Source organism: Drosophila bipectinata, chromosome 3R, assembly GCF_030179905.1.
Source record: "Drosophila bipectinata strain 14024-0381.07 chromosome 3R, DbipHiC1v2, whole genome shotgun sequence".
Classification (NCBI taxonomy): domain Eukaryota; kingdom Metazoa; phylum Arthropoda; class Insecta; order Diptera; family Drosophilidae; genus Drosophila; species Drosophila bipectinata.
Genome location: NC_091739.1, coordinates 29,135,992 through 29,163,939, shown reverse-complemented (window position 1 = coordinate 29,163,939; position 27,948 = coordinate 29,135,992). Strand labels below are relative to the sequence as shown.

General features: G+C 42.9%; 7 protein-coding genes across 9 annotated transcripts; 2 read left to right on the top strand and 5 right to left on the bottom strand.

Annotated features, from left to right (window-relative positions):
• Positions 1-22: 22 nt before the first annotated feature.
• chp (leucine rich repeat containing G protein-coupled receptor chaoptin) lies at positions 23-6,211 on the bottom strand. The gene is made up of 15 exons (XM_017233221.3): positions 5,972-6,211; positions 5,383-5,619; positions 4,582-5,295; positions 4,311-4,486; positions 3,836-3,970; positions 3,522-3,750; positions 2,857-3,466; positions 2,663-2,793; positions 2,347-2,603; positions 2,150-2,291; positions 1,731-2,089; positions 1,242-1,665; positions 943-1,184; positions 695-881; positions 23-626 (listed from the first exon to the last, which is right to left on the bottom strand). The coding sequence occupies exons 1-15, from the start codon at positions 5,972-5,974 to the stop codon at positions 525-527; spliced, it is 3,948 nt and encodes a 1,315-aa protein (XP_017088710.2). The 5' UTR covers positions 5,975-6,211; the 3' UTR covers positions 23-524.
• Positions 6,212-6,712: 501 nt separating this feature from the next.
• Zwilch (zwilch kinetochore protein) lies at positions 6,713-9,139 on the bottom strand. The gene is made up of 5 exons (XM_017233032.3): positions 8,021-9,139; positions 7,871-7,944; positions 7,319-7,811; positions 6,998-7,252; positions 6,713-6,922 (listed from the first exon to the last, which is right to left on the bottom strand). The coding sequence occupies exons 1-5, from the start codon at positions 9,060-9,062 to the stop codon at positions 6,855-6,857; spliced, it is 1,932 nt and encodes a 643-aa protein (XP_017088521.2). The 5' UTR covers positions 9,063-9,139; the 3' UTR covers positions 6,713-6,854.
• Positions 9,140-9,240: 101 nt separating this feature from the next.
• Positions 9,241-10,486, top strand: LOC108119886 (probable rRNA-processing protein EBP2 homolog). The gene is made up of 3 exons (XM_017233304.3): positions 9,241-9,401; positions 9,460-9,543; positions 9,599-10,486. The coding sequence occupies exons 1-3, from the start codon at positions 9,327-9,329 to the stop codon at positions 10,370-10,372; spliced, it is 933 nt and encodes a 310-aa protein (XP_017088793.2). The 5' UTR covers positions 9,241-9,326; the 3' UTR covers positions 10,373-10,486.
• LOC108119887 (G patch domain-containing protein 4) lies at positions 10,416-11,671 on the bottom strand. Its single transcript, XM_017233305.3, has one exon. The coding sequence runs from the start codon at positions 11,598-11,600 to the stop codon at positions 10,626-10,628; it is 975 nt and encodes a 324-aa protein (XP_017088794.2). The 5' UTR covers positions 11,601-11,671; the 3' UTR covers positions 10,416-10,625.
• Positions 11,672-11,974: 303 nt separating this feature from the next.
• pie (pineapple eye) lies at positions 11,975-13,529 on the bottom strand. The gene is made up of 2 exons (XM_017233238.3): positions 13,322-13,529; positions 11,975-13,265 (listed from the first exon to the last, which is right to left on the bottom strand). The coding sequence occupies exons 1-2, from the start codon at positions 13,430-13,432 to the stop codon at positions 12,066-12,068; spliced, it is 1,311 nt and encodes a 436-aa protein (XP_017088727.2). The 5' UTR covers positions 13,433-13,529; the 3' UTR covers positions 11,975-12,065.
• A 331-nt stretch (positions 13,530-13,860) lies between these two features.
• ATPsynC (ATP synthase, subunit C) lies at positions 13,861-17,615 on the bottom strand. Of its 2 annotated transcripts, none has more exons than XM_070282149.1 (4): positions 17,597-17,615; positions 16,701-16,809; positions 15,557-15,761; positions 13,861-14,986 (listed from the first exon to the last, which is right to left on the bottom strand). In XM_070282149.1, the coding sequence occupies exons 2-4, from the start codon at positions 16,746-16,748 to the stop codon at positions 14,823-14,825; spliced, it is 417 nt and encodes a 138-aa protein (XP_070138250.1). In that variant the 5' UTR covers positions 16,749-16,809; positions 17,597-17,615; the 3' UTR covers positions 13,861-14,822. The 2 variants fall into 2 exon arrangements, with proteins under 2 accessions (XP_070138250.1, XP_017088728.1); XM_017233239.3 differs by lacking the exon at positions 17,597-17,615 and adding an exon at positions 17,269-17,419.
• Positions 17,616-18,185: 570 nt separating this feature from the next.
• Positions 18,186-27,814, top strand: LOC108119770 (putative uncharacterized protein DDB_G0285119). 2 transcript variants are annotated; one of them, XM_017233119.3, is made up of 7 exons: positions 18,186-18,334; positions 18,432-18,911; positions 22,709-22,969; positions 23,032-23,140; positions 23,202-23,339; positions 23,401-23,894; positions 25,674-27,814. In XM_017233119.3, exons 2-7 carry the CDS (start codon positions 18,812-18,814, stop codon positions 26,120-26,122), a joined length of 1,551 nt encoding a protein of 516 aa, XP_017088608.2. In that variant the 5' UTR covers positions 18,186-18,334; positions 18,432-18,811; the 3' UTR covers positions 26,123-27,814. The 2 variants fall into 2 exon arrangements, with proteins under 2 accessions (XP_017088608.2, XP_017088607.2); XM_017233118.3 differs by lacking the exon at positions 25,674-27,814 and having other exon boundaries at positions 23,401-25,543.
• The last annotated feature ends 134 nt before the right edge of the window (positions 27,815-27,948 follow it).

The following is a 27,948-nucleotide window of genomic DNA, read 5'->3' as shown; positions in this document are numbered from 1 at the left end:
AAAACGACAAAAGGGCGAACTAAACCTACCGTAAATATTTATTATATGTTTATGAAACATTTTACAGACTTTCATTTGGAATTGTTTAAGCAGCGCAAGTGACCTAACTTATAAAAGAAGTACAGAAAATATTGGTGGATAAAGTGTGGCTAAGACGAGGTTATCAGTTAGTTGGATTAAGAATAAGGTCTAATCTGAGATCTATAAAAAATATACATACATGGGATGATAGCGAGTTGAGATCAGGTGAACTGATTAAATGGAGGGTGAAGGTGAGGGTGAGGACTTCTACATATAAGGCGTTACCAAGGACTCTAAAGATGGGCTCTACACAGCGGATTGGTGAGAGAAGGTATACGGAAGAGAATTAAATCAACAGACACGGGAATAGAAGTGAAAAAAGTCTCATCATCACGCTTAAACTCTTCACGACAGGACTTAAGGACTCAAATGACCTGCCTGCCGTAGACTTGCTCTAGAATGCTATAAAACTCGGTGGACGTCTTATATGCAAAGTGCAAAAGTCACATCCAGAAGACCATGGCTAGGCACACCATCACCACCACGAAGGCAGCTTCCCGGCAATTGGCGTTATCCCAGCCACATTCCAAATCGAATTTAAGGGCCTACAAAAAGGATGTTTTAATTATATATTATAACATCATGGTTTATATATACTGTATTATTTACTCACCTCCATTAGCTGTTGACCACCCTTGTTTTCGCATCGGGTCTCCCTTAGATCATCGTCATGATCGTCGCAATTGTGTCTTCCATACACCTGGCAAGGAGAGTTCATGAACGTGCGGAAGACGGTGTCGGTCCAGGTCTGCGAGGAGCAGATGTATTGGCGTCTCTTGCGCTGCCAGAACTCCACCCAACTACAAAAGTGATTACCTTAGAAACACTACCAATCTATGGAAAATTTCCTAAATATCATACCCCAAATCGCAATCGCAGTTGAGATCCGTGTGGGACATCTTCAGGTCGGTGAGGAACACACTATTTGGCAGATAAGGCACTGCACCCGTATTTGGGTTCGGAATCTTTTTCAGATTGTGGTTGTTGTAGCGAATATCCAACGAAATGTTTCGCACTCGACCCAAATACTTGAAGAAATTTGGTGGCAGGGCTTGCAGCGAGGTGTTGAACAATTGCATGTAAAGGTATGGAGAACGCATTCCCTAAAAATAAAATAAATTCATTATTCAGAGTCCCAAAAGCATGGATGCAACACCCACCCGCAGGATGCGTTCGTTGAGGTTACTGAATTGCGGACCACTGAACGTAATGTTTGTTAGCTTGGAGGGCAGATGACCTTCCATTTCGCGCTGCAAATCGGTGGGATTACCCAGCTGAAGGGTCTGCATCTCCTGGGTGGGACCAGAACCCTTCTTCACAATCCGGGTGAATGGCTGTGGCGCCTCTATCCACAATTGGCGAATATTATAGTGATGACGCAGCAGGTGCGGAATATTAAAGTGCTCCAGGTGGGAATAAGCCGTCAGTTTCAGAGAACGCAGATGCGGCAACGAGTCCAGACAACCATATTCGAAATAATGCAGTCGGAAGTTGGATATATCTAGCATTTCAAGGTCCTCATTTACGCCATCGAAACTGTTATTGTTCAGGGAGGTGATGGGATTTCCGGAAAGCATTAGACGTCTAGAAAATTTAAAAGAAAATATAAATTAGTTAATACATTAAATTTTAACCATGGTTTAGCCCACCTTAAATGCGGCAGGGACTGGGTCATCAATGGGACATTGGTCAAGTCATTGTTGGAAAGATCCAGCATTCTCAGATTGCTCATATTGTGGGCCAACTCTTGTGGAATGGAGGGCAACTCATTGTAGCCCAAGCGGAATTCTCGGAGGTATTTCAATCGAATCTCGGGCACAGTGCTTAGAGAAACGTTTTCCAAACCCAGTTTAATCAGAGAGTTTTCCAGGCCCATGAACGACTTGTCCATCACTTTCAGATCTCGATTGTGTGAAAGATCCAAAACTGCCAGCTTGGGCATGGTGGCGAAAACGGCATCGTCAATCCTCAGCAAATAGTTGTAGGAGATGTCCAAGTAGCGGAGAGACTAAACATTAAATTATAAAATATTATTAGATAGAAAATTTAATTGAGACTGGCAACTTACCCTGAATTTATTGGACAGATCCATGCTGTGAATGGTGGAGATGAAGTTATTGGACAAATGCAGTTCACAGAGAGTCAAGGCAGCCAAGCTGGAAAGCGAAGAGGAGGGAATCTTCAACAGCATATTGTGCGAGACATCCAACCTGCAAAAAATACACTTTAATTTTTGAACTTCAATATCACTATAATAAAACCCACTTTTCCATGCCTCCATTATAGAAGAGATTATCGGGCAGACCTCTCAAATGATTGTGTGAGAAGTCTACAATGCGCAGTCCTTGCACAGGCTTGAATATATCCTGGGGGATATCACTTAAATAATTATGACCGAAATACACCAATTGCAGTTGTTTTGTGTTCTTGAAGGCATCAAAGTCAAGCTCATGGATCCAATTATAGCTGAGATCTAGCCATTGCAAATGCGGCATGTTTCCAAAAACATCACGTGTGGTATTCTAATAATTAAAATATATTAATTAGTTTATAAGAAATGTAAATGTTTTCATATACCAACCATTAACGAATTGTAGCCCAGATGTAGGTGAGTCAATGATATCTCAGCTGGTCGGAAATAGCCAGGATGTATAATGGATATATTGTTGTGAGACAAATCCAATATCTTGATGTTCGAATGGTACATGCCGCCTGAAAGGTAAGAAAAACATCTTTTAAAATACCACTCATTATAAATTATTTACATATCTTTACCATGCTCATTTCGTCCACTCCAGGAAGAGTTGTACATCAATTGCCTGATCTGATTGTGGCTCACATTAACATTTAGGTTCGACAATGTGCCCACCTGATCGAAGTAATCAAAGTTAAAGTTGGGAAGTTGATTGAAGGCCATATCCAAAATCTCCAACTTGGGCAAGTTCTGGAAGGATTCCTCTGCCAGATTATTAATCTTGTTGCCCCTCAAACTCAGATACTCCAGCTCATCCAGATTCATGAAGGCCCTTCGCTCGATTTTGTCAATTTTGTTGTCGTCCAGTTGCAGTTTCCGCAGAGCTTCGAGATCGAAGAACGTGTGCTGGGAAACGGAAGTCAGATGATTAAAACGAAGTGAGATCTCCTCGAGCTTTGAATGGATGTCGCCCTGGAAAGTGCCCTTCAAGACCTGTTCAATTCGGTTGTCATGCAGTTCGAGGAGTCGCAGGTTTTTGAGGAAATGGAAGCTAGTGTCGCTCATGCTACTAATGTGATTGTTGCTAAAATCCAACTCCTGGAGGGATGTCAAGTGACGAAGAGCTTCGGCGGGCAAGGCGCTTCCGGAGTATCCATGCGACATTTTCAAGGATATCAATGAATGTCCAATCTAAAAATACAAAATAAAATTATTACTATTACTAAGGTTAATTATAAAACCTTACCTCATGGAAGGCATCGTTCTCAATGTTGGATATTCCATTCTCACTAAAGTCCAATCGTTTCAGACCCCTCACATGCTTAAAGGCGTGCGACTGAATTCCAGACAGACTGGCCCGGGTAATCTGTAGATCCTCCAACTCCACACCAAAGTCCTTGAAGTCCTCGGGACCCACGGAGGATGATCCCAGACGAGAGATGGACAGCGAGCGCATGTTCCTTATTCTGGTCATACTTTTTGCAAATAAATACAAAACGTTGTTCTGGGGTAAAGGGTGTGTGGGGAGCAGGATATTCATTTAGTGCTGGGGTCACTTACTTGCGCAACGTTTGCAGATTGGTAGGATCATTGCGATCCCCACTGAGGTCTAACTTTAGGAGCGTGTAGTGCACGGCATTGAATGTTTCCGTCGGTTTCTGGATTTTAATCTTGTTGTCCCGCATGCTGATGACTCTAAAAAAGTATTTAAAATTATAAAGGCTTCTGATTTAAATACAAAAAAATACAGGCTCTAAAAAAAATAGGACCAGCCCCAAAAAAAAAGTATTTCAAATATTAAGCATTATCTAATCTTTTTCTTTTCCTCCAGTGTAGGCTATATTTTGCATGATTGCCTGGTTGAGGGGCTTTTCCCTTTCAAATAGGGTCACACACTTAGCCCACATAAATGAACTGGGGGACCGAAGAAGCCCTAGTGGCTGCTGACAATCCGATTAGGCCTCCCCGCGCGATGTTTACGAGAAATCGGGGTAACTGCACACATAAGGGTGTATCTTTTTTTATTTTCTCGCACCTCAAGACATCGAAATTGTTGAAGAGCTTATGATGCAGCTTGGTGAGATTGTTTCCAGACAGGTCGAGGATCTGCAGGCTGTTCACCAGACTATCAAAGGCCACCGGGGAGATGTTAGTCAGGCCGCAGTACCTCATGTAGATTTCCCTAATACGAGCTGGCTTAAAAGCATCCTCCTGGAAATGTGTAAAATAAAAATAAAAGAAAGTATTATAGAAAATAATTTAAAAATAATATAATTAAAGTATTTAAGGAAAATAAATAATCTTACCTTCAGAGTATGTATAGGATTTCCATCAAAGAAGGTGCGATTAACAGTATCAAAATATTTGAAAGAGTTAGGGGGCAGAACCTCGATGTGGTTGTACTCCAGGTGAAGATTATCCAAATTCAGCTTAGTGCTAGCCTTGATGTCGTACGTCTCGTTACCACTCAGCGACCAGATGACATTGTGTGAAATATCCAAAGTGCGAAGGCTCTTCAAAGGACCCAAAGCGTCGTAAGGAATCTCCGAGAGAATGTTATCCGTCAAGAGGAGGCGGGTCAGTCTGGGCATACCGTCCACAAATACGTTGGGGTCAATCTCAAACAGATTATTGCCACTCAGATCAAGAGTTTCCAGTATGAGCAGGCCGGAGAAACTGTGCGACTGCAGCTGCGAGATGCAGTTCTCGCGCAGGATCAGCGTCTGCAGCGAGTCCTCCAGTCCGCGGAACGAGTCGTGTTGAATGTGCGTTATGTGATTGTAGCCCAGATCCAGGTGTCGCAGTTTCTGCAAGTGTCGCAACGACTTTGAGGGTATTTCCACAAGGTCGTTCTGCGGCAGGATTAGCTCCCACAACGATCGCTCCAGACCTGTGAAGGCGTCGTCAGGAATTTCTGTTAAATGATTTCCCGAAATCTTGAGGCGGTACATCCCCGTCGATTGCAGGAAGTATGGCTCTATTTCGCGAAGTCCTGTGTTTTCCATGTGCAACATGAAAACCTGGGATAATTTTTATTAAAATTAAAAAATATAATAATTTTGTTTTATATAATATATATTCAAGGATTAAATTAGTTCATCCCTTACCTTGGATTGGTTTACCATGCGCGGCAGTGCTGGAAAGGGAACGTTCTTGCAGTGCACTATCCCCAGATCTGTGGAGGATTTGGAGCAGGTACACATGACATTGTAGGTGCAAGGCGGGTAGTGTGTCTCCTCCATTTCCCGGGCGAACATCGAGGCGCGAGCCAGCGACATCCATATCATAATCATTAGGGTTATCGTTAAGAAGGCATAGCCAAATTTAAAGAAGAATTCCAGGCCCTACATGAAAAGGATAACAGATTTTTGATGGTTGAAAAATGGCAATAGGAAAAAAACTTAAAAAAAAAAGTAGCTAGTTTTTCCGCATCCTTAAGAAACCTTAAAAGAAGTTTCCAAGGATAAAAAACTTAAATTTCAGAAAAGTTAGTTCAGGGGTGACTAGACCAAAGGGTTATATTTCATTTCACAGGATGTGGAGCGATCAGCCTTCTCCCCAACGGCTTCACCTAGCCGCAGACGCACTTAAAAGGCTTCCCGCACAGCCTAGCCTATCCAATATCCTTTAATATTTAATTATTCCCAATTACAGACTATACACAGGACATAGGCAAATTCAATTGCTAAAACACACCATTTTGTTGCTGATAATTGGATTAGAAAGACGCGATAATTGGCATTTAGAATACACTTAATTCAATTTAACTTCCACTGCCAAACAGTCGGTTTTTTCTTCGGCTTAACAGTTCACTTTGCAACTTCAAGTTGGTTTTCTTTAAACAGGACACACACGAAATAATCCTTAGCTCCTTGACTGAGTATTCCGTTTGCCAGGGGAGCAGGGCTGGAAAAAAACACGTCCGAACCGCAGCGCGTTCCACGCACGTCTGACGAAATGCAAATCAATCGTCAACGGGCCTAGTATTCAAGTTGGCGAAGTGGCGCGAAAGGCTAATTGGATTGTAACATATAGGAACGGCGACGAGACGCCGTCACCACTTTGGGGCACAGCAAATAGGTAACAACCAATATCCATTGGGCACACGCTCTCTTGCCTCATTTGCAGCATTACTTCACAAAATAATGTGGTCTATGCATCTGGCCTTTGAAAGAATATGGCCAACAAAAAGTGCGAGCAGGGCGGAAGCGGATTTCGGCCGGGTTTTCAAGATTTTGTGCCTTGGCCAGTCAATGCAACGGCAACAGCCTCTGGGTCGGCTTAAAACTTGTAGGAATTCGTTTAACATGATTTCGGTGTGCGCCGTTGGGTTTTTTGGGGGTTCGGGAAAAGCGTTGAAAGCGTGAAAAGCGTCATGTCCGACAAGCCAAGTGATTCAAATTGAATTGACCCTTAAAAGATATATAAAAACGAATACAGAACTTAAGGTTATATTTTATTAAACTTTAATTAAGGGAAATGTAGAATATATTTATGATTCAATAAATACAATCTTGAATTAAGCTGTTCAACAGAACTGGAACTAAACATATTTTATATAACTAGAGCTTAGCTTAGCTCACTTTAGAGTACGAATCTTGCGATAAAGCCAGGAATGATAGGTACGCTCTTTGACCATTTCCTTATCTATAATAGGAAATAATAAATTATTATTTAATTAAAAAAACTTTTCAACAAAATGTATAATATATTCATGCTCACCATCGCACTGAAAACATTTAGCTAATTCGGGTGGACATATATTCTCCGAGTTGAAGTAAAAAGTGGTTTTAATCTCGCGGAATTTGTTATGTGATCGCATACTGATGTGCCTGGAATAGGGCTCTTTGCCCTCCAAATGTTCACGTACATACAGAGCCGACAAATGGATGTCCATCACATCGCTCACATTTTCATCAATGGCATCTACTATTTTGGGGGCTTTCTTTAAAAGCTCTGAGCAAACATCACTGTAAACTAGCATTAGAAATAGGATAAGGATTTTAGTATTTGTAGTTTAATAAGATTAAAGCCTGTACTAACCATTGGGCAAGTTCAAGTTAATGTGTATCATTAGCAGATGTTCCAGGGTGCAGTGTATTTGAAACAACTTGGAGACCCGCTCCAGGCTCTCCTGCTCGTCGAAATGGCTGTTTTTGAAGCCGGAGTCATCGTCGACTTTGCCATATTTAGCATTCCCTGCCTTCGCACCAGCGTTGTGGTGAAGCAATGTCTTGCGCATTCCTGCACCGGCCGCTGGATCCCCCCTAACAGCATTGTGCAAGGATTTTCGCACTTGTGGCACATTTTGCGGCGAGCCTTCGTCATTTACCGTTTCGTTTGTGTCCCTTAGCAGGTGAGTACTGCACAGTTTGCTTTCCGAGTAGATAAACTCGTAATCCTTGAGCACCTTCTCCAGACCAATCTCCAACAACAGCTCCAGAGGTTCTGCGCCACTGAGGCATGGCATGGCCAGACGCCGATTGGATAGTTCGGTTATTATTTCTGCCAGACGATTTTTGTTGGTGGGAGTGTTCTAAAATATATTCAAAACTTAGCAGGGAAATCGGTAAAGATTCAGAACAAGTTACGTACAACAATATTGCACCGAGCAGCGCACTGGAATAGCATACCGAAGGCTATTTTAAGATCCTTATAGGAGGCACAAGCTGAAATTAATGAAACCAAAAATGAAGATTAATATTATGGCCTAACTATAACTAACTTATCTTGAACATATCTTACATTTAAGAAGTTCCCAAAGCTTGTCTGTAAGATCGGTAAGCCGTCGAACTTTGGCCCGCTGCACCACCTCCTCGATATCAAACTCTGCATGGCCGTTAATATATGGATCCATGAACCCAGAGACATCCGTCATGGTCTTATTGATGGACTCCCGCAGTTCGTCCATGTCAATCCCAGTACCGCATCTGTACGTCGGATCCCTGGACTTTCCTTGTTGCATATCCTTGTGATAGGAGACAATATCTTCGCGAATATAAACCAAGATACGCAGCTGGTTCATAAAGTCCTGAGTCAGAGGAGTGCATTCACCCGCCCGGAAGGTGTGATTCAGAACCACCTCGCAGTCATGCAGGTTGACCAGAAGCGGCAAGGACGCATTGGTTGTCCAAGAGCATCGCAAGGTCATTTGAGGATTTACCTGATAGCTGTTTTCGATTGTGGTTTCCATTGGGGCGCGGACACCGACCATTGAATGTTGTTTCACCAGAAACTGGGAGGTGACCATATAGGCAGGAACAACACCGTGATAGCTAAGAATTCCACGTGAAAAGTGACTCTTGTTGAACTCGTACTGAAGGAGTTGCGTCTGACCCAAATCCGCTCCGTCACACAGAAACCAAACTGAGCCTGTTCCCTCTGACTGCTGAAAAGGTTCAGTAGAAATAATTCCCCTGGCCTGGTCAACAGGGACTCCTCTTTGGAATTCTTCCTCCAGCTTCCAGGGATTAGAATGCTCCAGTTGCAAATCCAGCGACAGATCAGCAATAGCATCAACTAAGCAATCGTCCTTTAATGGGCTTCCTGTCAGGTCCAACTCAGAAGTGCCCTCCGACTTCGGCAATGCCTTTTTGGGCGTGACATGTTGAATTTTGGATGAGGAGCCACTCCGATCCTCCTTGAAAACAAGAACCATCTTCTTTCCAGTTTCCGAAACTCCAGCTATACTAGCTAAATATGTGGGAGGGTGTCCATAGGTAATTGTATAGGTTTCCCCATACCGCCGCGTAAGCTCTGCGTACACATTCGCTAAACTTGCAGACATTTTGTAAAAATAAACAAAGAAGTAAACGAAATATGCGGTTAATTTAAAGTACGGTTGTTGCTTATTTATCAGTATATCGATATTTTATCAGCGTTGGCAGACTGCGGTTTTTCAGGGCTGGCCAAGTGCATTCCAAAGAAATCGATTTATCGACATGTGGCAACTCTGTCTGGTTTTAGTGGGAAAAACTCCCATCTCTAAGTGGCCGCACGTGTTGAACTTGTTTTCATTTTTTAAGCAGCTAATAATTGTGTTAATTTAACCATGTCAGACTTCGAAATGGACGCCTCGGATGACAACGCCTCGGGGTATGATTCGGGGGATAACTCAGATGCAGAGGTAAATATTGGCATCAATGCAACTTTATTAGCAACTTCAAAATACGTTTCACTTTTAGTTACAAGCGGCTTTCGAACGTGGTGATTTAAAACCTGGCTTGAATGTTGAATTTAATGGCCAGAGGGATAGGGTAAATGATGTGGTAAGTTGACGGCACGTATCATAAATCATTTGCTAATGGGCATTTACTTTTGCAGACTAAACTACTGGCCAAGGCAAAGGACATTCACCTAGACTTGCCCTGGGTTGAGCGGCTGGACATGATCAACACCCTGGCTCCCCTTGCTCCGGAACTGGCTGTCCAGCTGGAGAAGCACGAACAAAAACGCGCCAATCTATTCAAAGGAAATGCTAAACTGCCCTACATTCGTCCGGAAGAAGATCCTGTATTAAACGATTTCAAGCGTGAAATGCTCTTCCATCGACAGGCACAGAGCGCTGTTCTGGAAGGAATTCCCAGGCTGCATGAATTGGGAGTAAAAACACGAAGACCTGATGATTATTTTGCAGAAATGGCCAAGTCCGATGAGCACATGCAGAAAGTTAGAGCCAATCTAATGGCCAAGCAACAGGGACAGGCCAAATCAGAGCGCATCAAGCAGATTCGGGAGCAGCGAAAGATGGGCAAAATGCTGGCCAAGCAAACCAAGGTTCAGCGTGAGGCAGAAAAGAAGGACATGCTTGACAAACTTAAGAAGTTCCGTAAGGGCAAGCTCAAGAACCTGGACTTCCTCGAGGATGCCAAAGCTCTGGAATCAAAGCAGAAGCAGTCAGCTGAAAAACGAAAACAGCGCAACAAAAAGTTCGGATTTGGCGGCAAGAAGAAGGGCCTAAAGCGCAACACCAAATCCTCTTCTGCTGGACTCGATGGCGAGAAGTCGTCTCGTCGCCAGCGAGGAGTCAAGGCCGGGGCCTCGGTCAACAAGCGGATGGGCAAGTCGCGGCGCATCAAGGCCAAGGGCAGAAAATAATCCACGAGGATATCCAATCTATGATTAAGTGACCCGCGTTAACTTTAGTTTATAAATGCCCCCGACTTGTATAGATTTATTAGAACCATAAATACATACATTTTAACTGCGCTACTTGACTTCTTTTTCAGTTTTCCTAACTATAATTTGGGTCAGGTATACACAGCTAGTAGGTTAACACAGTTTAACAACTTCAGAAGTTATTTTAAATACAAATATTTATTTTTCTAGCAATTATTCTAGCCTTAAACTGTTACTCCTCTTTCGCATGCTTATTCTTTTTTTTCTTCTTGGACTTCACTGGTTCTTCGGCGGATTCTTCTGCTTTTCTTTTGTTTGGAGAATTTACAGCATCTGTCGTGACTTCAGTTTCCTTATCCTTATTTTTTTTCTTTTTCTTTTTTTTTTGAGTCTCCTCCACATTTTCCTCAGTCTCCTGATTAAGATCGGTAGAGGATTCATCTTGGGACTTCTCTAGCTTTTTATCTTTCTTTTTCTTTTTAGATTTCACAGATAATTCTACTTGATCCTCAGAAACATTCTCCGAGTATTTCTCTTTGGAAGACTTTTTCTTTTTTGTTTTCACAGGTTCTTCTTTTGTTTCCTCGGTTTCCGGCTTGGTTATTTTGTTGGTCTGGACTGGGTTTTGTTTAGCCTGCAGCTTCTCCAACATTTCACGCTCCTGCTGTTCCAGACGCGCTATCTTACCACTCAGTTTGAGACCGTGACGAGCACCTTTGTGCGCAGTTCTTCCGCCGCATGCTTTGAAGAGCTCCTCATCCGTTAGCACACTTACTTTGGAAACAGCTATATCCTCCACTCGAATGCGTTCCGTGTTCTCAACCTCGCCCCCTCCTTGGGTCAATAAAGACGTTTGCAGGAAGTTATCATAGGTTGCCTTTCCGTCGCTGGCATGTTGATCCTTGGCTTTCTTTAGTTTCCGGGCCGAGAATCCTTTGGTTGATATCTCCACAGCCTCCTCGCCCTCCTTGCGGGATGTTGTGATCTTTCCGTTTTCCCCAACCTGGACATCTACATTGTTTGTTGCCTCGTTAAAACAACGTTCCCACCAGTGGTCGTTAAATTCCTGAGCACGGTCTACTCCCAGCCCGGCGTTGTCGAACTTAAGACTCGCCTTAAGGGGAGCGGCAATACCGTCGTTGTGTTTTCCCAAGCCGTCGCCTTCCTTCCAACCATATTTACCGAGAATCTTCTTGGCAAAATCCATGAATATGAGGGAAAATTAACAAAACAAACCCACACGTGTGGAGAATTGGGTATGGGATTTATTACCAAAACGATAAGTTGGGCCCCCTGTGTCCACTCGTTTCCCAAAGTCACCCTGTGTTTATTATAAAATTAATATTTTTTAAATATATTTTTAAATTTAAAGTCTGCTTTTGCAACGCGCAAAAAATTGCCATATCTGATTCTAACAAATAAAACCTTGACTTTTTTTATTGATTATCAATTTTCATCAAAACCACAAAACATTTTGGCCTCCTCGGCTGGCCATATCTTTGCCAAAACTTATCCGATTCTTAAAAAGAATACCTTAAGTGAATTATAGATCGATTCTCCATCAATCTTTAATAAAATCTGTAAGCTACCTTGTTTTTATATATTTTTTTAAATCAAATTAAACTCAAACATTTTATTAAAAATTGTAAGCATCTGTTAAATTAAGACTTAATTATGTTTGGCTAGAAGCTAAATACTCGTTTTCTTCCCAGTAACGGCAATCATCGTCACAAAACCAAATGTCCTCTTCGCCGACTTCTATTAGTTCCAATGCTTCAAAAGAGCTATCCGAGATTCGTGGATCATCTTCACGAAATCTGTATGTGCATGTTCCCAAGCACTTCAGTCCATCTGTCCTGTAGACCACCATGTATAAATAAGGCTCTCCGCTTACATTGAAGCATTTTTGTATCCACAAGCGCTCCTTTTCTTTATTACATGTGGGTGGTGGCGATAGCGGGGAAATATTTGAAAGCGTACTGCCGATTCCTTGAGTGAAAGTCACTGGATCAACGCAGTCTTCGGGTGAGAAAATTGGTTCCTGAGACCCAATTGTAGCGCTCTCGGTAGTTGTTGGTGCCGTCTTTCTAATATACAACGAGGTCTCTAAATTGTCAGACCTAGATTTGATGATTTGGACACATATGGTGCATTTGAATTCCTTTGGTGGGTCACTATTTCTGTTAACCTCTTGTGTGCCTACCAAGCATTTCGAATGCACTCCTGACACAGTACACAGTTTACACATCAAGATGCTCCATGATTTGTTCGTGAACTGTCTACCTTTCGGGCAAATACACACCTCTTGGTCACATCGAAAAACAGATCGATGTAGATCCCGGTAAGCGTTTGGTTCTAGCTCCCAAGTGGCATCCCGATCAGGAACAAAAATGGACTGCAGACGTATTAAATCCCGGAATTTGGAATTCCTGCACCAAGGACAACGTAGATAGTACCCGGAACTCATGGCGTACTTTCGCATACACATCATGTGGGCAAAACCAAGCCGGCAGCAATCGCCATAGCTAACACAGTGAAGGTAGCAAACGTGAATGGTCTCGAAGCAAATGGCACAAGGCTGTTTTCTTGGAGGATTCTTAAGTATTTGCGATTTGTAAGCATCCAGGGGTCGACAGGTATCACAGTAGCTTATGAAATTTCCGCTAAACTCTATGGTGCAGCGATTGGCTATGGCACAGGGCATATGATACCAGTCGTCGCATTTATGACAGTTTATGTTGGCTCCCATTTTATTACAGTACTCGCATTTTCTATGCCGGGCCTGCGCTATCTCTTTCCGGATATCAGTTAGAAGAAAGCCAAGTATTCCTACAGAATCATCGCCACGCTGAGGAAGTTTATTGGAGAGCAACTGCGGAATAATATTTATAAATTAAGCGTCGCCAGATTTATATTTCATGTTCTTACCAGGCAAAAATAGTGCACTGTCACATTACTAAGAGTCTTCCACTGGCCGAACATATATGGATCATCGCCAGACTCATGTGTCTTAATGCTGCAAATATCACAAGTCTTCATCTTTATAAAAATAACAATGTTTTTTCCATTTAAATAAGTGCCGGGCCATGGGATGTCAATAGAGTATGTTTAAATGTATGCGACTATCGATAATTTAATCATAAATATATCGATTTTGTAGTATTTAAATACTTTAATGTATATTGAATGCGATAATGAATTGTTATTAAACGAATATACTTGTAGGTCAGAATGAATATTATTGGGATACGAAATTATAAAAATTTCCCAAAAAAAGTCAGTCAAGAAGGTTTTTACCATAGAAACATCGATTATTGGTCCAAAAGACACACTGATCTGGCAACGCAGTAGTACAGGGTGATTCATGACTAAATCAGAGTTGCTTTTTGAGCGCCTCAATTCAAATGGCTTAAATGCTAACACTTGGGGTTTTTAATATGTATTTAAATTTCAATAAAACGCCTATATTTAAATTCATTTACACATTCACTTCTTTATTTCACAATTCAACTTCGCTCAGCTTAAGTCAGTTGCAACTACTTTTAGTACATATCCGTAATATATTTTAAGTGGCAATAAAATTAGCGTTTACATTAAGGAAACTGATACAAAACTCTTGAAACAATAGGTTTTTCAGTACACGCCACTTAAATTGAAAAATATGCAGAACCATAACGCGCATGGGGTACAACACAAAATCCCCGGATTCAGCCTTGACCGCACCCGTGCACTCGCTTCCAATTCAAGATGTTACATAGCGGAGTGATCTTTCACGTTCAGCCTGCCGCTAGATTTTCCTTCGATTTCCAAGAACTGCAGGGGGGAGAGAGAGAGCCTTGGTTAGCGGACGCGATAGATTCTACGCCGGGATTGGTAAGCAAGGGGTGCGGCCAGTAGACTCCATCCGAGGATGCTGGTAAGACCGAATTAAGAGCTTGAAGCTTGCTTCAATTAAAATCTAATTTTAATCTTTGCCGTTCGATTTTCTTCTCGTTTTAATCGTGATCGTGAATGTGTCAAGTCGTCTATCCAATTCTATCTCCTTGGACTGCTGATATTTTAGTTCTCCAACTTAAAGTATGTGTGTGGGTTGTTCTCCGCTCCTTAGGCGACTACTATGATCTCGGTTGAGTGTTTTTTAAAAACAAAATTACATATATTATGTGGTTGTTGGTATTTATAATTAGATAGTGGTACAGGATGTTCTTGTTAGCTATCAATCAATCAATCATTATATCATTAATAATCGAAAAACGAACGTTGATGTTGTTTGTTCTGGTTGTTGCTTGAAGTTGTTGTGTTGTTGTTGTTGGTTACTATCGCTCTGCTACCGCTGGTATGCTGATGCAACTGCCGACCAATAGACGACAATCACACACTCGCACGCAGGATCGCAGGAAACAAGGTCGAGCAATCAATGTGTGCCCGCTTAGAAGGCGAAGAGCAGCAGGAAAGCCATCATAAGACAGAACAGACCCATGGCCTCAGACAGGGCAAAGCCCAGAATGGCGTAGGAGAACAGCTGCTGTTTCAGCGATGGGTTCCTGGCGTAACCGATGATGAGGGAACCGAATACTGTTCCGATACCAGCACCTGTTGTATTGGTTTGTTGTCAAAAAAGAAGAAAAATCGCAATTAGTAAAATTTAAAGTATGATATGAAACCAAAACATCGGCAAAGCCGAAGCTTTAAGCTGTATTTATGTCCTATATTTGTTTCAGAACATAAACACAGCTTCTTAGGGGCTTCCTCTGCGCATTTTGTCTCTTTTCACTAGGTAGTCAGTCACAGATTAGTCTGAATTGAGTTCTGCCCGAAGGCAGCAAGCACATCGCACTAAAAACGCTGGCCACGAAAGCTTTCAATGCCACAGGCGGCGGTTGCGGGCAACGGCAACACCTGGGCAGGATTTCTGGTACTCTCGCCCTGTAATCACACAGGTTTCCTGCTAGGAAATATAGCCTCGCACGAAGCGAAACAACATGGCTTGGCCGATTCTCAGACCTTCCCGGGGCAAAATTATAGAGTAATCAGATACTCGTTGTGTGTGCCCCAGATGCTAGATTGTAACTGACTGTAAGCGATGAGACAAACACGCTGAGGACTTCCATCTGGTAAAGGAGTTTAAGAGTTTTAAAAGATGACAACAAAACCAATACGAACCGGATCCAGCGACACCGACTGTTGCAGCACCAGCACCAATGAACTTGGCAGCAGAATCAATGTCACGAGTGACTGGCGAGGTCTGGAATGACCTGATCTGTGGCAGTAATGCAACGGGAGTTGTGTTCTGAGCGGCCAAAGTCTGGCTCTGGCTGATGACGGCGCTGCTCAATGGTCGCAGGTACTGCTTGGAGTTGGCGAGGAGCTGAAAATTAAAGATGTTTTTGATGAATATAAAATATTAAAAATGATATACTATTGTGATTTCTTGCGAGATTCCTTGGAGATATGATAATGTTAAAAGAAATAGCGCACATTTTTCAGATTCAATTCTAATTATCAATGAACTTTAAATATGAGGAGCTGCGAAAACCTAAGACATGTTTACATTTAAAAAAAAATAAATATATATAGTTTATTTAATTTTGCAAAATTATATCCAATAGAAGATTATCTATAGCTGGCTTAAATTTATTAAAAACATAGTAACTAATTACCAAAAAAATAGTTTATATCACTAGTTCATTGCTCTGTCTCTTTTGTAGGCTAATGCCAAGTTATGCAATCATTAAGTAATTTATTTTAGACTGACATTTTGGCAGTGTCTGTTGTTATTGATGGGCTCAGCTGTTTCAAGGAATCCGTTCTCCAATAGTTGTCAAAAAATAATGTAATAAACAAATCAGTAATTATTTCAAACCCCCTAACCCTCCCCGCGACTCTACAGCAAATTTGCACCTCCCCCCTCAACTTGGGAAAGCTTTTGCCAGTTCTAACCTCAACCAAAGACTCCCACCATAGTTGGCAACAAGATGTTACACAATCCCATGTGGGTTTAAAAACTTCCTAAACTCTACATTTCTTACATTTTAATTCTGAAATGATCTTAATTGAAGTTAATACTTTGCTTCCAGTGGCAACATGAACATAACCTCAATTCTCGGCCTTAACTTATGTAACTGTGTGCCGTCCGTGTTTTCTCACCGCGCCAGTGGAAGCTCACCACAGCGGCATGTAAGCGGTCGTCAGCATAGAAATTTGATGCAAAAGGAAAATCGATGCACTTTTTCACATTATGCAATCTCTCTGATGGAAACATTTTTATCTCCCGCAAGGTACACAGAGTCAATCGAATAATACTTACAGCGCTCCTGGCAACGGGGGCAATGCGAGAGACTGTCGACACGAACATCTTCGGTTGATTTTTTTTTTAGATTTTGCTTACGACAAAATTGAAGCTAGCGCACGGAGCTCTGCAAAAGATATAGACGTTATGTCGGTTAGATCGAGCAATAGTTGGGATTCTCAGCTGTCAAATGTCAAACGCCGCAGCCGCCTCAGAAGTTACGTAATGTGCAAAAAAATTTGATTCCGCTTCTTCAACCGAAACGCCGACGAATTCTAACGCTGGCAAATGAATTAAGCTTAATTCTGTGGATTTTCAAAGGGTTTTTGCTAAATTTTCCGACTTTCTCAGTGACGCAACGACTCCAGACACACGCACGAACTGTCACATGTGTGTGTGAGCCGCAAGATGGCGACAATTCATTGAACACGTTTTGAGAAAAATTCACAATTCACACGATTTCAGGAAGATTTCGCTGACATTCTGAGGCGCTTTCGGCGGATGGCACTGATTATCCAACCAGGGGGGTGCTCCGCTGGCTGGCAAGAAAATTATATGTATGGGAGCGCAGACCCCGTCGACTCACTTCGAACAAACCCTTCACAACAGTGGAAACCGTATTGAACACGGGGCGCGAATTTGCTCTGCAAAGACCCAAGTGTGGTGGATTGGAAGACGATAGGTTCGATAGGTGCGCGCGCAATGACCGTCGCGGTCCCTATCGGATCTCTTATTTTAGCCGATCGTGGGTGTTTTTCTTTTTAAAATGGCCTATGCCGCGAATAAAATAGAACTACCTTTAAATCTGCAATGCTCTTGAATGATTTCTTTGCACTTTAATATTTATCCCCACAAATGCAAGTCTGCACCCTTCAATTTGTGGTGAACTGGAAATGACCCTTGGAAATACTTGCCGGTCTTGGTGCTTTATCACAGACGTCTTAAGGCCTTTTACGGTATCCAATCTATGGAAGAATGGAAAAAGAAAATTTCTTAGACAAGAAATCTAAATGTCCAGTTTCGCTTAGTCGAAAAAATGGAATTGAGTTCGTGGTAGCAATCCTAAAACCAGAGTTGCCATGGCCCGGTGCAGGGTTGATTCGGTAAGGTGAATTTTCCATTTTAAAAAGTGTTGTACAGCGGGCTATCGGTATTTTCAGTGTGCCCAGGAAAAGTAGTTCTGGCTATTATGGTTTTCGCGCTCACATTGATAGCATGTTCAGGTGTCGATTTTCGCGTCTTGTTGCCTTAAATAACAGAAATTTGTTTAAATGTTTGATATATAGAAACTAATATTTGTTATGTTATTTTTCAGCTTTATATTTTATTATTTTTACATCAAATTTCCGAAGAATTAATTACTTAATTACTTTTGGCTTCTGCTGGTAGGTTTTCTCCAAGCAAACTATCCGTTTAGGTTAAAAAAGGATAAATATAATAAAGAATTAAAATATAAAGTTAATTCGAATCCATTTATTCTCCTCCTCAGCAATCGCCTATCGATATCTTAGCCCGTTTCTGGCCTATTCACCATAGCTACGAACACTAACACAGCCGCAAGCAGCATAACGCTTCGTGTCGCGTCACGTCGGTTCGACTGTGTTTTAATTCGCCGCAACTGTGAAGGCCACACACTCGAAGCCCAGAATGCTGTAAGTAGATCAGGTGGCTCTATCCTGACTTATTTTCCTGGATCCCAGCTAAATTGCCCACGACCCCGACCCCCGACCTGTTTATATGTCGTTGCAGCCCTCAATTGCATAACAGCAGCAGCAGCTCTTGCGCATGAGTGTATGTGTGTGTGGGGCACGCCAGAGACCGAAACACACCACAGCTACAACACGCCAACAACAACAACCATAATAGAACAACTGCAAGCCACGAGGTTCATCTGATAACTCGAATTTCGCTGCATTTAACAGATAAATCTATTAAAATCAAGAACCTAGTTTATAAAGCTGAAGGAGATCAAATCCAGGGTTCAAACTATCGCTACCATGTCCCGCCCCCGCTGCTGACTATCGATAGGCGGCACCCGATAGGCGCGCATCCATCGCCAACAGTATTTCCCGAACAACTTTACATAACTACGAGCAGTCACATAGCCCGACTCGACTGATACGACTGATATGGCCGTGTTCCTGACCAACGTCTGCAAATACAATGGCTGCGGCATCACATTTCCAAGCTTGAGCGATCTAATATCACACATCGAGGACACCCACATAGGTGAGCGGTGAATGGGGGCTATTTACGCGGGAGTTTGGCGCACCGCCCTCTGATAATCATTAGCCCGTCGCGTGATATGTCGGTGTGTTTTGTTTATTCTATTTATTTACTCCATATACATTCGGCGGCGGCATCAAACTCGGCCAATGTGTGCGTGTACTGTGCGTTAGTGAGTGTAATGTGGCTTCGTGGTGAATTAAATGTTGTTTTTATTGGATGAATTGCAGTTTGGACGGCTCTAGTGTGCTAAAATGATAATTGAAATGCATTTGGGGCAAAATCGATGCTGGACAGCGTTCACAATAGGCACAGGCGGTACACCTTTGCCCCTAAGCCTACCTGTGCCCGCACGTACACCAGTGTGCGTTTACACACGCCCAATTCCAAGCGCGTACAGCATGCGATGCTCTTCTTTCCATGATCGCCGCCGTTGGCTGGCATGGGTGCGACCGAGAGGGCCTTACAAGCAAAACAAAGCAAGCAAAAAGCCGGTGATCCATTCAATAACATCGGTGTGTTTGTGGTTGTATATTAACGGCCATGCATGTATGTGTGAGCCAGCACAGCATCTTGTTTTTGTTGTTGCACTGCCAACCGGCGAGTTGGGCGCCCTTTTTTTGACCTGTCCGCATGGCTTGGCTTGGGTTTTGGTTTCCCGTCCGCGTCCGTTTTCGATTTCGAGACAGGTGTCTCTGCGTCCGCTGCGTGGGAAATAGGAGATGCGCTATAGTTTCCTACATTTCCACTCACGCACAATGCCATTCAATCCACGTGACAGTTTCTATACATAGATATAGGGGTATACCCACTGCCCAATTAATCATGTTTCGAGTGTGGACTTCCACCGGCCCTATAAACAAATTCTAATTTTAGCCATCCAGGTGCTCAAGGGTGGTTGGGGTGGAAAATCAATACATCTAAGTCCGGTGCTGGTCATGGGTATGGCTTTATAGTAGGAAAGGGGAGTAGGGGGATTTAAAACTAGAACTTCTGCTTTAAAAGTCTGTCAACCCATCCAGTTTTCTGGGAAAGATGCCTTAAAAATATTGTTAGCTACCGGAAGCTACCCCTTAGGACCCTACCTACCTACGCCTTTGACCGGTGGTTGTGCTGGAGGGGTTGGGGGTTGCTTTAACGGTTAGTGGTGGTGCGGGGCTTTATTTATTTCCAACATGCGTGCCTGCTTGCTCTCGCTTACACTTACACAGAGGGGTGTTACAGAGGAAGGGTGTGCAGGGGTGGCTCAGCTGACTCAGTTACAGTTACGTTGGCAGCTGTTTTGTTGTTGCCACTGCTGCGTGATAACGGCAACACACACACACACACACACACAGATATCCAGCAGCAGCAATGGCGGCTGCCCGGGCAGGCATTTCCACCTCGACACCCACCACCCCACGCCTCCTTGTCCAGGGGCATTACATAAAGCTCTCGAGCAAACGCCCACATGGCAACTGCCACCCCTAAACTAAACCACAGCTGCCGTAAACCCCAAAAGCCCGCATCCCCGTACCAGTATCCCTGTTCCCCCCCATTATGTGAGGAGCTGGAGGTTATAACAGGCCATTATTTCATTATCTTGAAGGACATTCGATGTGTGCACGGATGTCTGTTCTGGTCTGGGATTCCTCCTTATCAAACGTCTCTTTGGGCGTTGTTCGTTCGAGTTCCGAATCCGAATCGGAATCCGTATCCGCCTCGTATCGTTTCGGTTGGCATGGCAACAAAAGGCGGTCGAGACCTTCAGGTTTGTCCTTTTCACAGTTGCCAGGCACCTGTTGTGCCCCCAATTTTTTTTTCTCCTAATTGGTGGGGGCTTCCACTGCACTTGAATATCGATAACCCGATGCGATAAGAGGTGGGTTTAATTTCAAAATCGTATTAAACATTAAAGTTAAGAATAAAGGAGTCATACCAAAGCTTAGTCATATTTAGTCATAGTTTCTAGCTAGTTAGACCATCTGTGAAATGTAATATATAACATGATCTAGGCACCAGCTGGAATTGCAATGTCAACTTGAATTCGATGCCTTCTTCAGTCCAACGACTCTGTGTTTTTATCAAATTTCACGAGTAATGCCTTTTGGACGGCAATTGGAAAGTTTTCAGACGACGACGACTGGCCGCTCGAAACCAACCTCCTGCCATCGAAATGAAAACAAACCGAAACAAATGTGTTATCTTTTCGAATTCTGCAACAAGTGCATGACTCACACACAAGTGAGAGGCAAATACGAAGGCATCTGCGGGGAAAAAAATACAAAAACGTACGATATGCGTCGTACTAGTACATACAAGTATATGTGGGCTTTTTCGTACATATGTATACTTTAGCTAGATCATATTTGTTTAAAAAGTTGTTTGTAAAATACTCGATTTGATAAACACTCCGAGTCACAGACACAAGGGGCAAGTAGTGGGCAAGTGTCACCTACAGAGAACCGGAGCCCGATCGGAGAGAGAATGAATCGAAAAGGTTATCACAAACAAAATAATAACAATAATGGAGGCGGAGCAAGCTGAACTTATTTGACCGCCACAAATGACGCAGTGTTCAGCGGAGTGCTGGATGGAAGGATGGGGGCGTGGCCGCCCCATTGGCGAAAAGGTGATTGCATTTAATAGCAGCCCGGTTTTCATTGCAAATATACGAAACTTAATAAATATGGCGACTAAAGTACGTGGAATTATGTGCGTAATATTCGCAATGTGTCCCCGTATGTGTCATCAATCGATTGCCTGGCACGTAGGCATCACATCACCGCAATCTTTGCCGCAAATGTTTTTAATCGCCTTTCGCCCTGATAAGCGCCCACTACGGGGGAGGCGGCGGCGGCGGAGGAATCGGTTCCAAACGAAAGCATATGTTCCGCATAATATCTAATTTACGGCATATGTTTAGCGAAGCAACTAAAGTGCAATCTTATCGTGGACTAGTGCCAACTAGTGCTTGAGGATTACATGTAATACGTAATAGGAATACTGAATATGATCCCCAACTGATCGATGCATGTTTGGCTTAGCGTTTAGCAGCAAAGCGTTAACGTGACACTGCAATGAGGGGGGCGGTGAGGCAGGGTGTCTCGAGGAGCACATGATAAATGGTCTCGCTGACACAGTTACGCACCAAAATGATTTAATTGAGAAATAAAGCGTGCGCTCTCCCATCATGGAGGTTAGGTTGCACGCACACATGCGGCCAAAAAACAAATACAGACTTGGGACTCATATAAACACCGAAGGGGGAGAACGAAGGCACCTGTTATTATGCACTCACTGATTAAGCGAGCTTTCGGCTTATGCTTGTTCAACCGATAAGATAGTGTCCCCCATAACGCCATATTAGCCATGTGGTCCTCTGGCCTGGGAAAATACGTCAGTAGACCCCCAGACACTAAATTCATCGCCATGCCAAGTTCCATCCCATCCCGTACGTGCACTCTCTCGCTTATTTACTTATTTCGACATTTTAATAATAAATTGCCCGGGCTGTGGGTCGTCTCCGTCTCCGTACCATGTCTCTGAACTTGTTCCAGTGCAAACACAGCAGTTGCACGAATTTTGGATGCAGGTTCGGCCCGTTCTGGCTTGGCCCGCATTCCGGTTGGAATTCAGATTCTCGACGCAAAAGGGAATTTTTAATTAGCTAATCTTGTTTCACTCTGCAATGATTTCAGGTTTTTCGTTCTCGACAATTGTATCTTGGGGTTTCGAGGGCAAAACTCTAGAATATTTATGATCAATATTTTAGCAGGTTGGAGGCACTTTATTTATGCATTCGTCTCCCATTATTTCAGACTATGATCCTAAGGTGGTGGAACAGAAGGAGCAGGCTCAGCCTGCCTGCCTGCCCCTGAGCTACATATTGCGCTTCTATACGGAGGACAACCGCAAGGAGGCTGGCTTCCTGGCCACTCACAACACCGCCCCGCCGACCACCAACAGCGGCTCCAACAACGCCAACCATGGCACTGGCAACGTGGAGCTCAAGCGGAAGCTGGCCATCAAGCACCACAGCTACAGCATGTCCTCGTCCAACCGTAGCACCACCCCAACAGGCAAGATTACTTACTTATTCATTCCGAATCCATAATAATCCAAAGCTTCTTTCGCCGAGCAGGCAGCGAAATGGACGAAGACGAAATGGTAGTCACAGAGTCGGAGGATAGCAATGACTCGTGGACCACTGAGGAGTTTAGCTCCGAGTTCATCATGCGCTATGGCAGCAGGTGAGTCGAGAAATATTGATTTTTATTAAGGCCTGGCCTTATTGTGTTTCTTGTGTTTTAGGCATTCCGGTGGCGGAAGCAATGGCACGCCTGGCAATGAGAAACCCTTCGCCTGCCCGGTTCCAGGATGCAAAAAGCGTTACAAGAACGTCAATGGCATCAAGTACCATTCAAAGAATGGTCACAAGAAGGACGGAAGGTGACCTTAAAAGCAAAGTTATGTCTAAGAACATTTATTAATTTTTTTAAAAATCTTGTAGAGTTCGGAAGGGCTACAAGTGCCACTGTGGCAAGAGCTACAAGACGGCACAGGGTCTGAAGAATCATGCTCTGCATACCCACAACTCGCAGCCGGATAGTGTCCTCAGTGCTCAACTGATGGTGGCCGATGGCGCTGCTCTGGCAGCCACTAACGTTGGCAGCACCAACAGCTCGCACAGCAACAGCTCCAACCCCCCGCCGCCAGTCATCCAGCGCAGCAACTCGCCGTCACAATCGATAGGATCCCTAAGTCCGTCGAGCATCAGCAATATGTCCAGCAGTACCAGCAGTTGCCACGGTGGCAGCAGCAGTCTGTCCAATGGCAACACCATTAACGGTAGCAACGGCAACACTGCGGCTGTAACCAGCAACGGCAGTGTACTGCAACAGCTTAGTGCCGGTAATGTGGTCACGCTGACCAACGTGTCCAACCATCAGCAGCAGCAGCAGCAGCCACAGCAGATCCTACAGAATGGCGGCCCCAGTGCAACAGGTAACACCAACAACAACAATTTAATGCGCAGCACACTCGGTTTAGTATCCATTAAAACCAACAATCAACCGGCTGCCAAATCGGTAAGCAATCTTATGGCTGCCAACGCAACGGCCAGCAAGATTCTCAAGCTGGCCACCAATGTGGCCAACGGCGGCTCCGCCGTAGACATCGTTCAGCATCAGCAGCTCAATGGCAACAAGGTCACTAATGGCAACAAACCGCTGCCGAATTTGGTCAACTTGGGCATACTCACACCTGCCACCTCACCCACCAAAAACACCCAGACGCTGACCTTCACCACCACTACCAACGGGAATGGGAATGCCAACCAGCAGGCGCTAGTGGCTTCGCTGGCCAAGAAGACCAACATACTGCTGCTGCAAGAGCCGGCCACTCCGACCCAGCTGCAACAGCTGCAGCAGCAGCAACAGCAAGTACCGCAGCAGCAGCAAGTGCAGGTGCAACAGCAGCATCATGTACTGCCCATCAGTCCCACGAGCAGCATCAGCGGCAACAGCAGCAAGAGCAGCTCGCCCACACCCCAGCAGCAGCTGACCAAGAAGGGCAAGTTGGAATTGGTCGAGCCAATGGACACCGACGACGGCCAGAGCGATGCCATCTCGGAGAGCGTGGCGGCGGCGATAGCCAGCATCACAGAGAACAAGGATGAGATCGGAGGCACTGCGGGCATTGAAGCTGTGGGCGCTGGCGCCGTCAATGATGAGACGTAGCCTATACTCAAGCAGCTACTGATGCACCGTAAACTGACGCTGGAACCGCAGCCACCCAAGCCACCGCATTGACAAGCTCCTCATCCGTATACGACAATTGTGAAAGTTAGGGCAAATGGTGGGAGTACATTATGTAGACATTCTAGGCCGGTAGGCGGCGGCTGTCTAGGATTTAAAGCTTAAGGGGGGAGGGGAGGGCCAAGTCAGCCAAGTCAGACTCACTCACTCACCAAAACATCCATTTGGAAACATTTCGTAGACTGCTTATTTGCTTAGAGACCAGGAACATAAGTTGTGTTTTTAATTGAAACTCCCAAATCTAATCGATTCGATATCCTCCCATTGTATCATATATCTATTTCCAATCTAAATCCACACAAATCGCATTGATTGTGCAATATTTAATTTTGTATTATTTAACAAAAAACAAAAAAAAGAGACAATTCATTAGGATCACTATGATTTGTATGTATGACTATCATGTCTGTATTATTATAAACTATTTACAACGTCTGATCTCCTCTTAATTTAATTAGAAGATAAAAACAAAAAGAAACTTAAAAAAATTGTAAAATTTAATGGATATAATGCTAAATTATGATAATTTGAAGATTTTAAAATTCCATCAGGCCACTCACCGACTAAAATTGATTTAATCTCAGACTAGTGTACTATTCGTATTCGACTAAAAACAAAAAAAAAGTATTATTTATGTTCTAAGCTTTAGCAAATTGAATTTAATTGTACGATATATATATATATAAAAACATAAAGAAACACACACACCCACACATTTACACGATTATGTTTAAGTTGCGACCGGGTCTGCTCATAATTTTTAAGACTACTCTCGATTTAGTGCAATATGTAATATTTTATATCCCTATTCTCATATATTTTTTAACTATACCTCTATCTGTCATAAGTTTTTTTTTTTTGTTTGGGGAACAGTTTCTTGGGTTCTTTTCGGTGTTTCGTTTGTTTTGTTTTTATTTTATTTTATGTTTTTCGTTACTTCTTTTCCTTTTCTCTCTACCTATTGCAGAAACCTCTTACTCCTGCTCACCCAACCACACCAACAGCAATCAGAACAGCAACCACAGCAGCAGCGATTCCAGCAGCAAACCGCCATCAGCCTCACCCGTATCCGCATCAGCTGCCAAGAGGTCCATAGCAATTGCGTCTCCCAAACCACCACCACTCACCGCCGGCAGCTCCCAGCATCCCCATCCCCATCATGGCACCACGCCGATGCAAATCTCACCCACATTCATTGAGCACAAGTATTCGGCGCTGGCCATCAAGGAGAAGTTCTTCTCCAATCTGCGGGCCTCCAAATCGATGTCGATGTCCTCGGGAGGCGATGGTGCCACCATTCAGCAGGAGGTTGTCGGCGGCGGAGGCGGTGGCTTGCGGACCGTTGCTGTGGGCCAAATGTGCGCTATGCAGAACGAGCACATACACCACAATCTCTTCAAGAAAACGATCAATTGAGACCGTCTGAGATCGTATCGTATCGGATGTAATTGGAGACGCAAAGATGATGCGCTGAGCGCCGCTGAAAGCGACCGAGTTGGCTGTGATGAAGTTGTAACTAACTGACTAATAAACCGGACGAGAGGCGGAGCAAGAGGATTCGTCAATAAGGGAGATGGGAAAAGGATTCAATTGAGAAGAGTAGATGGAGGGAGTAGATGGAGATGGAGAGGAGGAAGGGTCTCAAGCAGGCGCCGCCTTTAAATCGTTAGAGAAGTTTTCCAAGAAGCAAGAATTTCCATTGGCTTCCAAACGAATGAAAAACTAAAAAAAAAACACAAAAACATATAAAATTAAAAAATTCCATGCATTTTGCAAAATATTATGTATCATCTACACACTATATCCACATCCTAAAACCTAAAAACAAATCTCAGCAATATTTTAAAAGGAAATTCTTGAACCATAAATCCATAATGTGTATATAAACAGAAAACTTTCTCTAAAATCGGCTTTAGACAATTCTTAAACTCTACAAAAAAAAACAAGAAAAAGATTAAAAAAAATACACATAATACACACAAACAAAAAAATAAGAAAAAAAATAATTAAACGATTTAGTAAATATATTTGAAGATATATCTTCAACTAGTCATTATTGTAGTTAAATTAAATTTTTGATTTCATAATTGCATAAAAAAACCACAAAATTGAAGGCGACTGGAGGGAGGAATGCCCGGAACGCATCTATTTATAACTTTACGAAGATTTCCTCTGTACAATTTCAATAGAATAAGGTTATTGGGATTCCCCAACCAGTTGGTTTAAATTTAATATCATAAATTGGCTAAAAAAACAAAAAATCAGAGAAGTAATTGTTCTCTTAGGAAAATTAAAGGTCCCGAACTTGCCAAGACAATTTCGCGTGAGCCAATTTAAAAATATGATCCATTTAAGATCTTGGAAATGCAGAAATAAATCATTGGAATGTCGAATATTTGAAAACAAAAAAAGTAAAAACTAGTTAGCGAAAAATTTAAGGGGAAGCCCACGAACCGTCGAAGCTGAAACTGAAGCTGCGAAACAGGCTGAGGAGCCGCAATAACTCTACAGTAGTTATAGTATTATAATTATAAATTATTCTATTATTTATACACAACAACATATGTCTGTAGCTGTGTGAGTGTGTCCGTGCATGTATTGTAATTGTATAGTTTTAGTGTTCAAACGTCCCTAAATGTAAAGTCTCCCTTAACAAAATAAACAAAAAAAAAAACAAAATACAACAAAATATACGATATGATTACAAACACAAATATCCTCTTGTGCATACTCTTAATGATTGTATTTCATAGCATGCCTCAAAATTCAATCGAACTTCCTATCCTATCAGAATCGGGTTCCTTAAGCATTCAAAAAGAACAAAAATCAAATGAAATTTAATATATATATACATACATATATGTTTAGATCATCATAAATATTTACAAGTATACATTTACGTAGTCAGTCGCCAAAAACAGAAACATAAATAAACTTCAGACCGCATTTCGCAGACGCCCAGCGTCTTAAAAAATATTCGCACCTTATCTTAATAGTTCTGCGTTCATAACCAATGTATAACCCTAGCTACCAATCCATACTAATCCATTATAATACAATGTATTGAGGTAAACAAAAAAAAAACACGCTTAGCGATCCGTACGATCGGATCGCACTAGTTTAGCCAAACAAACTTTTATAAATGTATGTAGAAAGCAAGGATCTGTCTTTATATGGAGGGTTTTGGCCAGTGATCTATATGGACCTGCCAGAACTCTCCAAACAGTATAAAACTTTCAAAA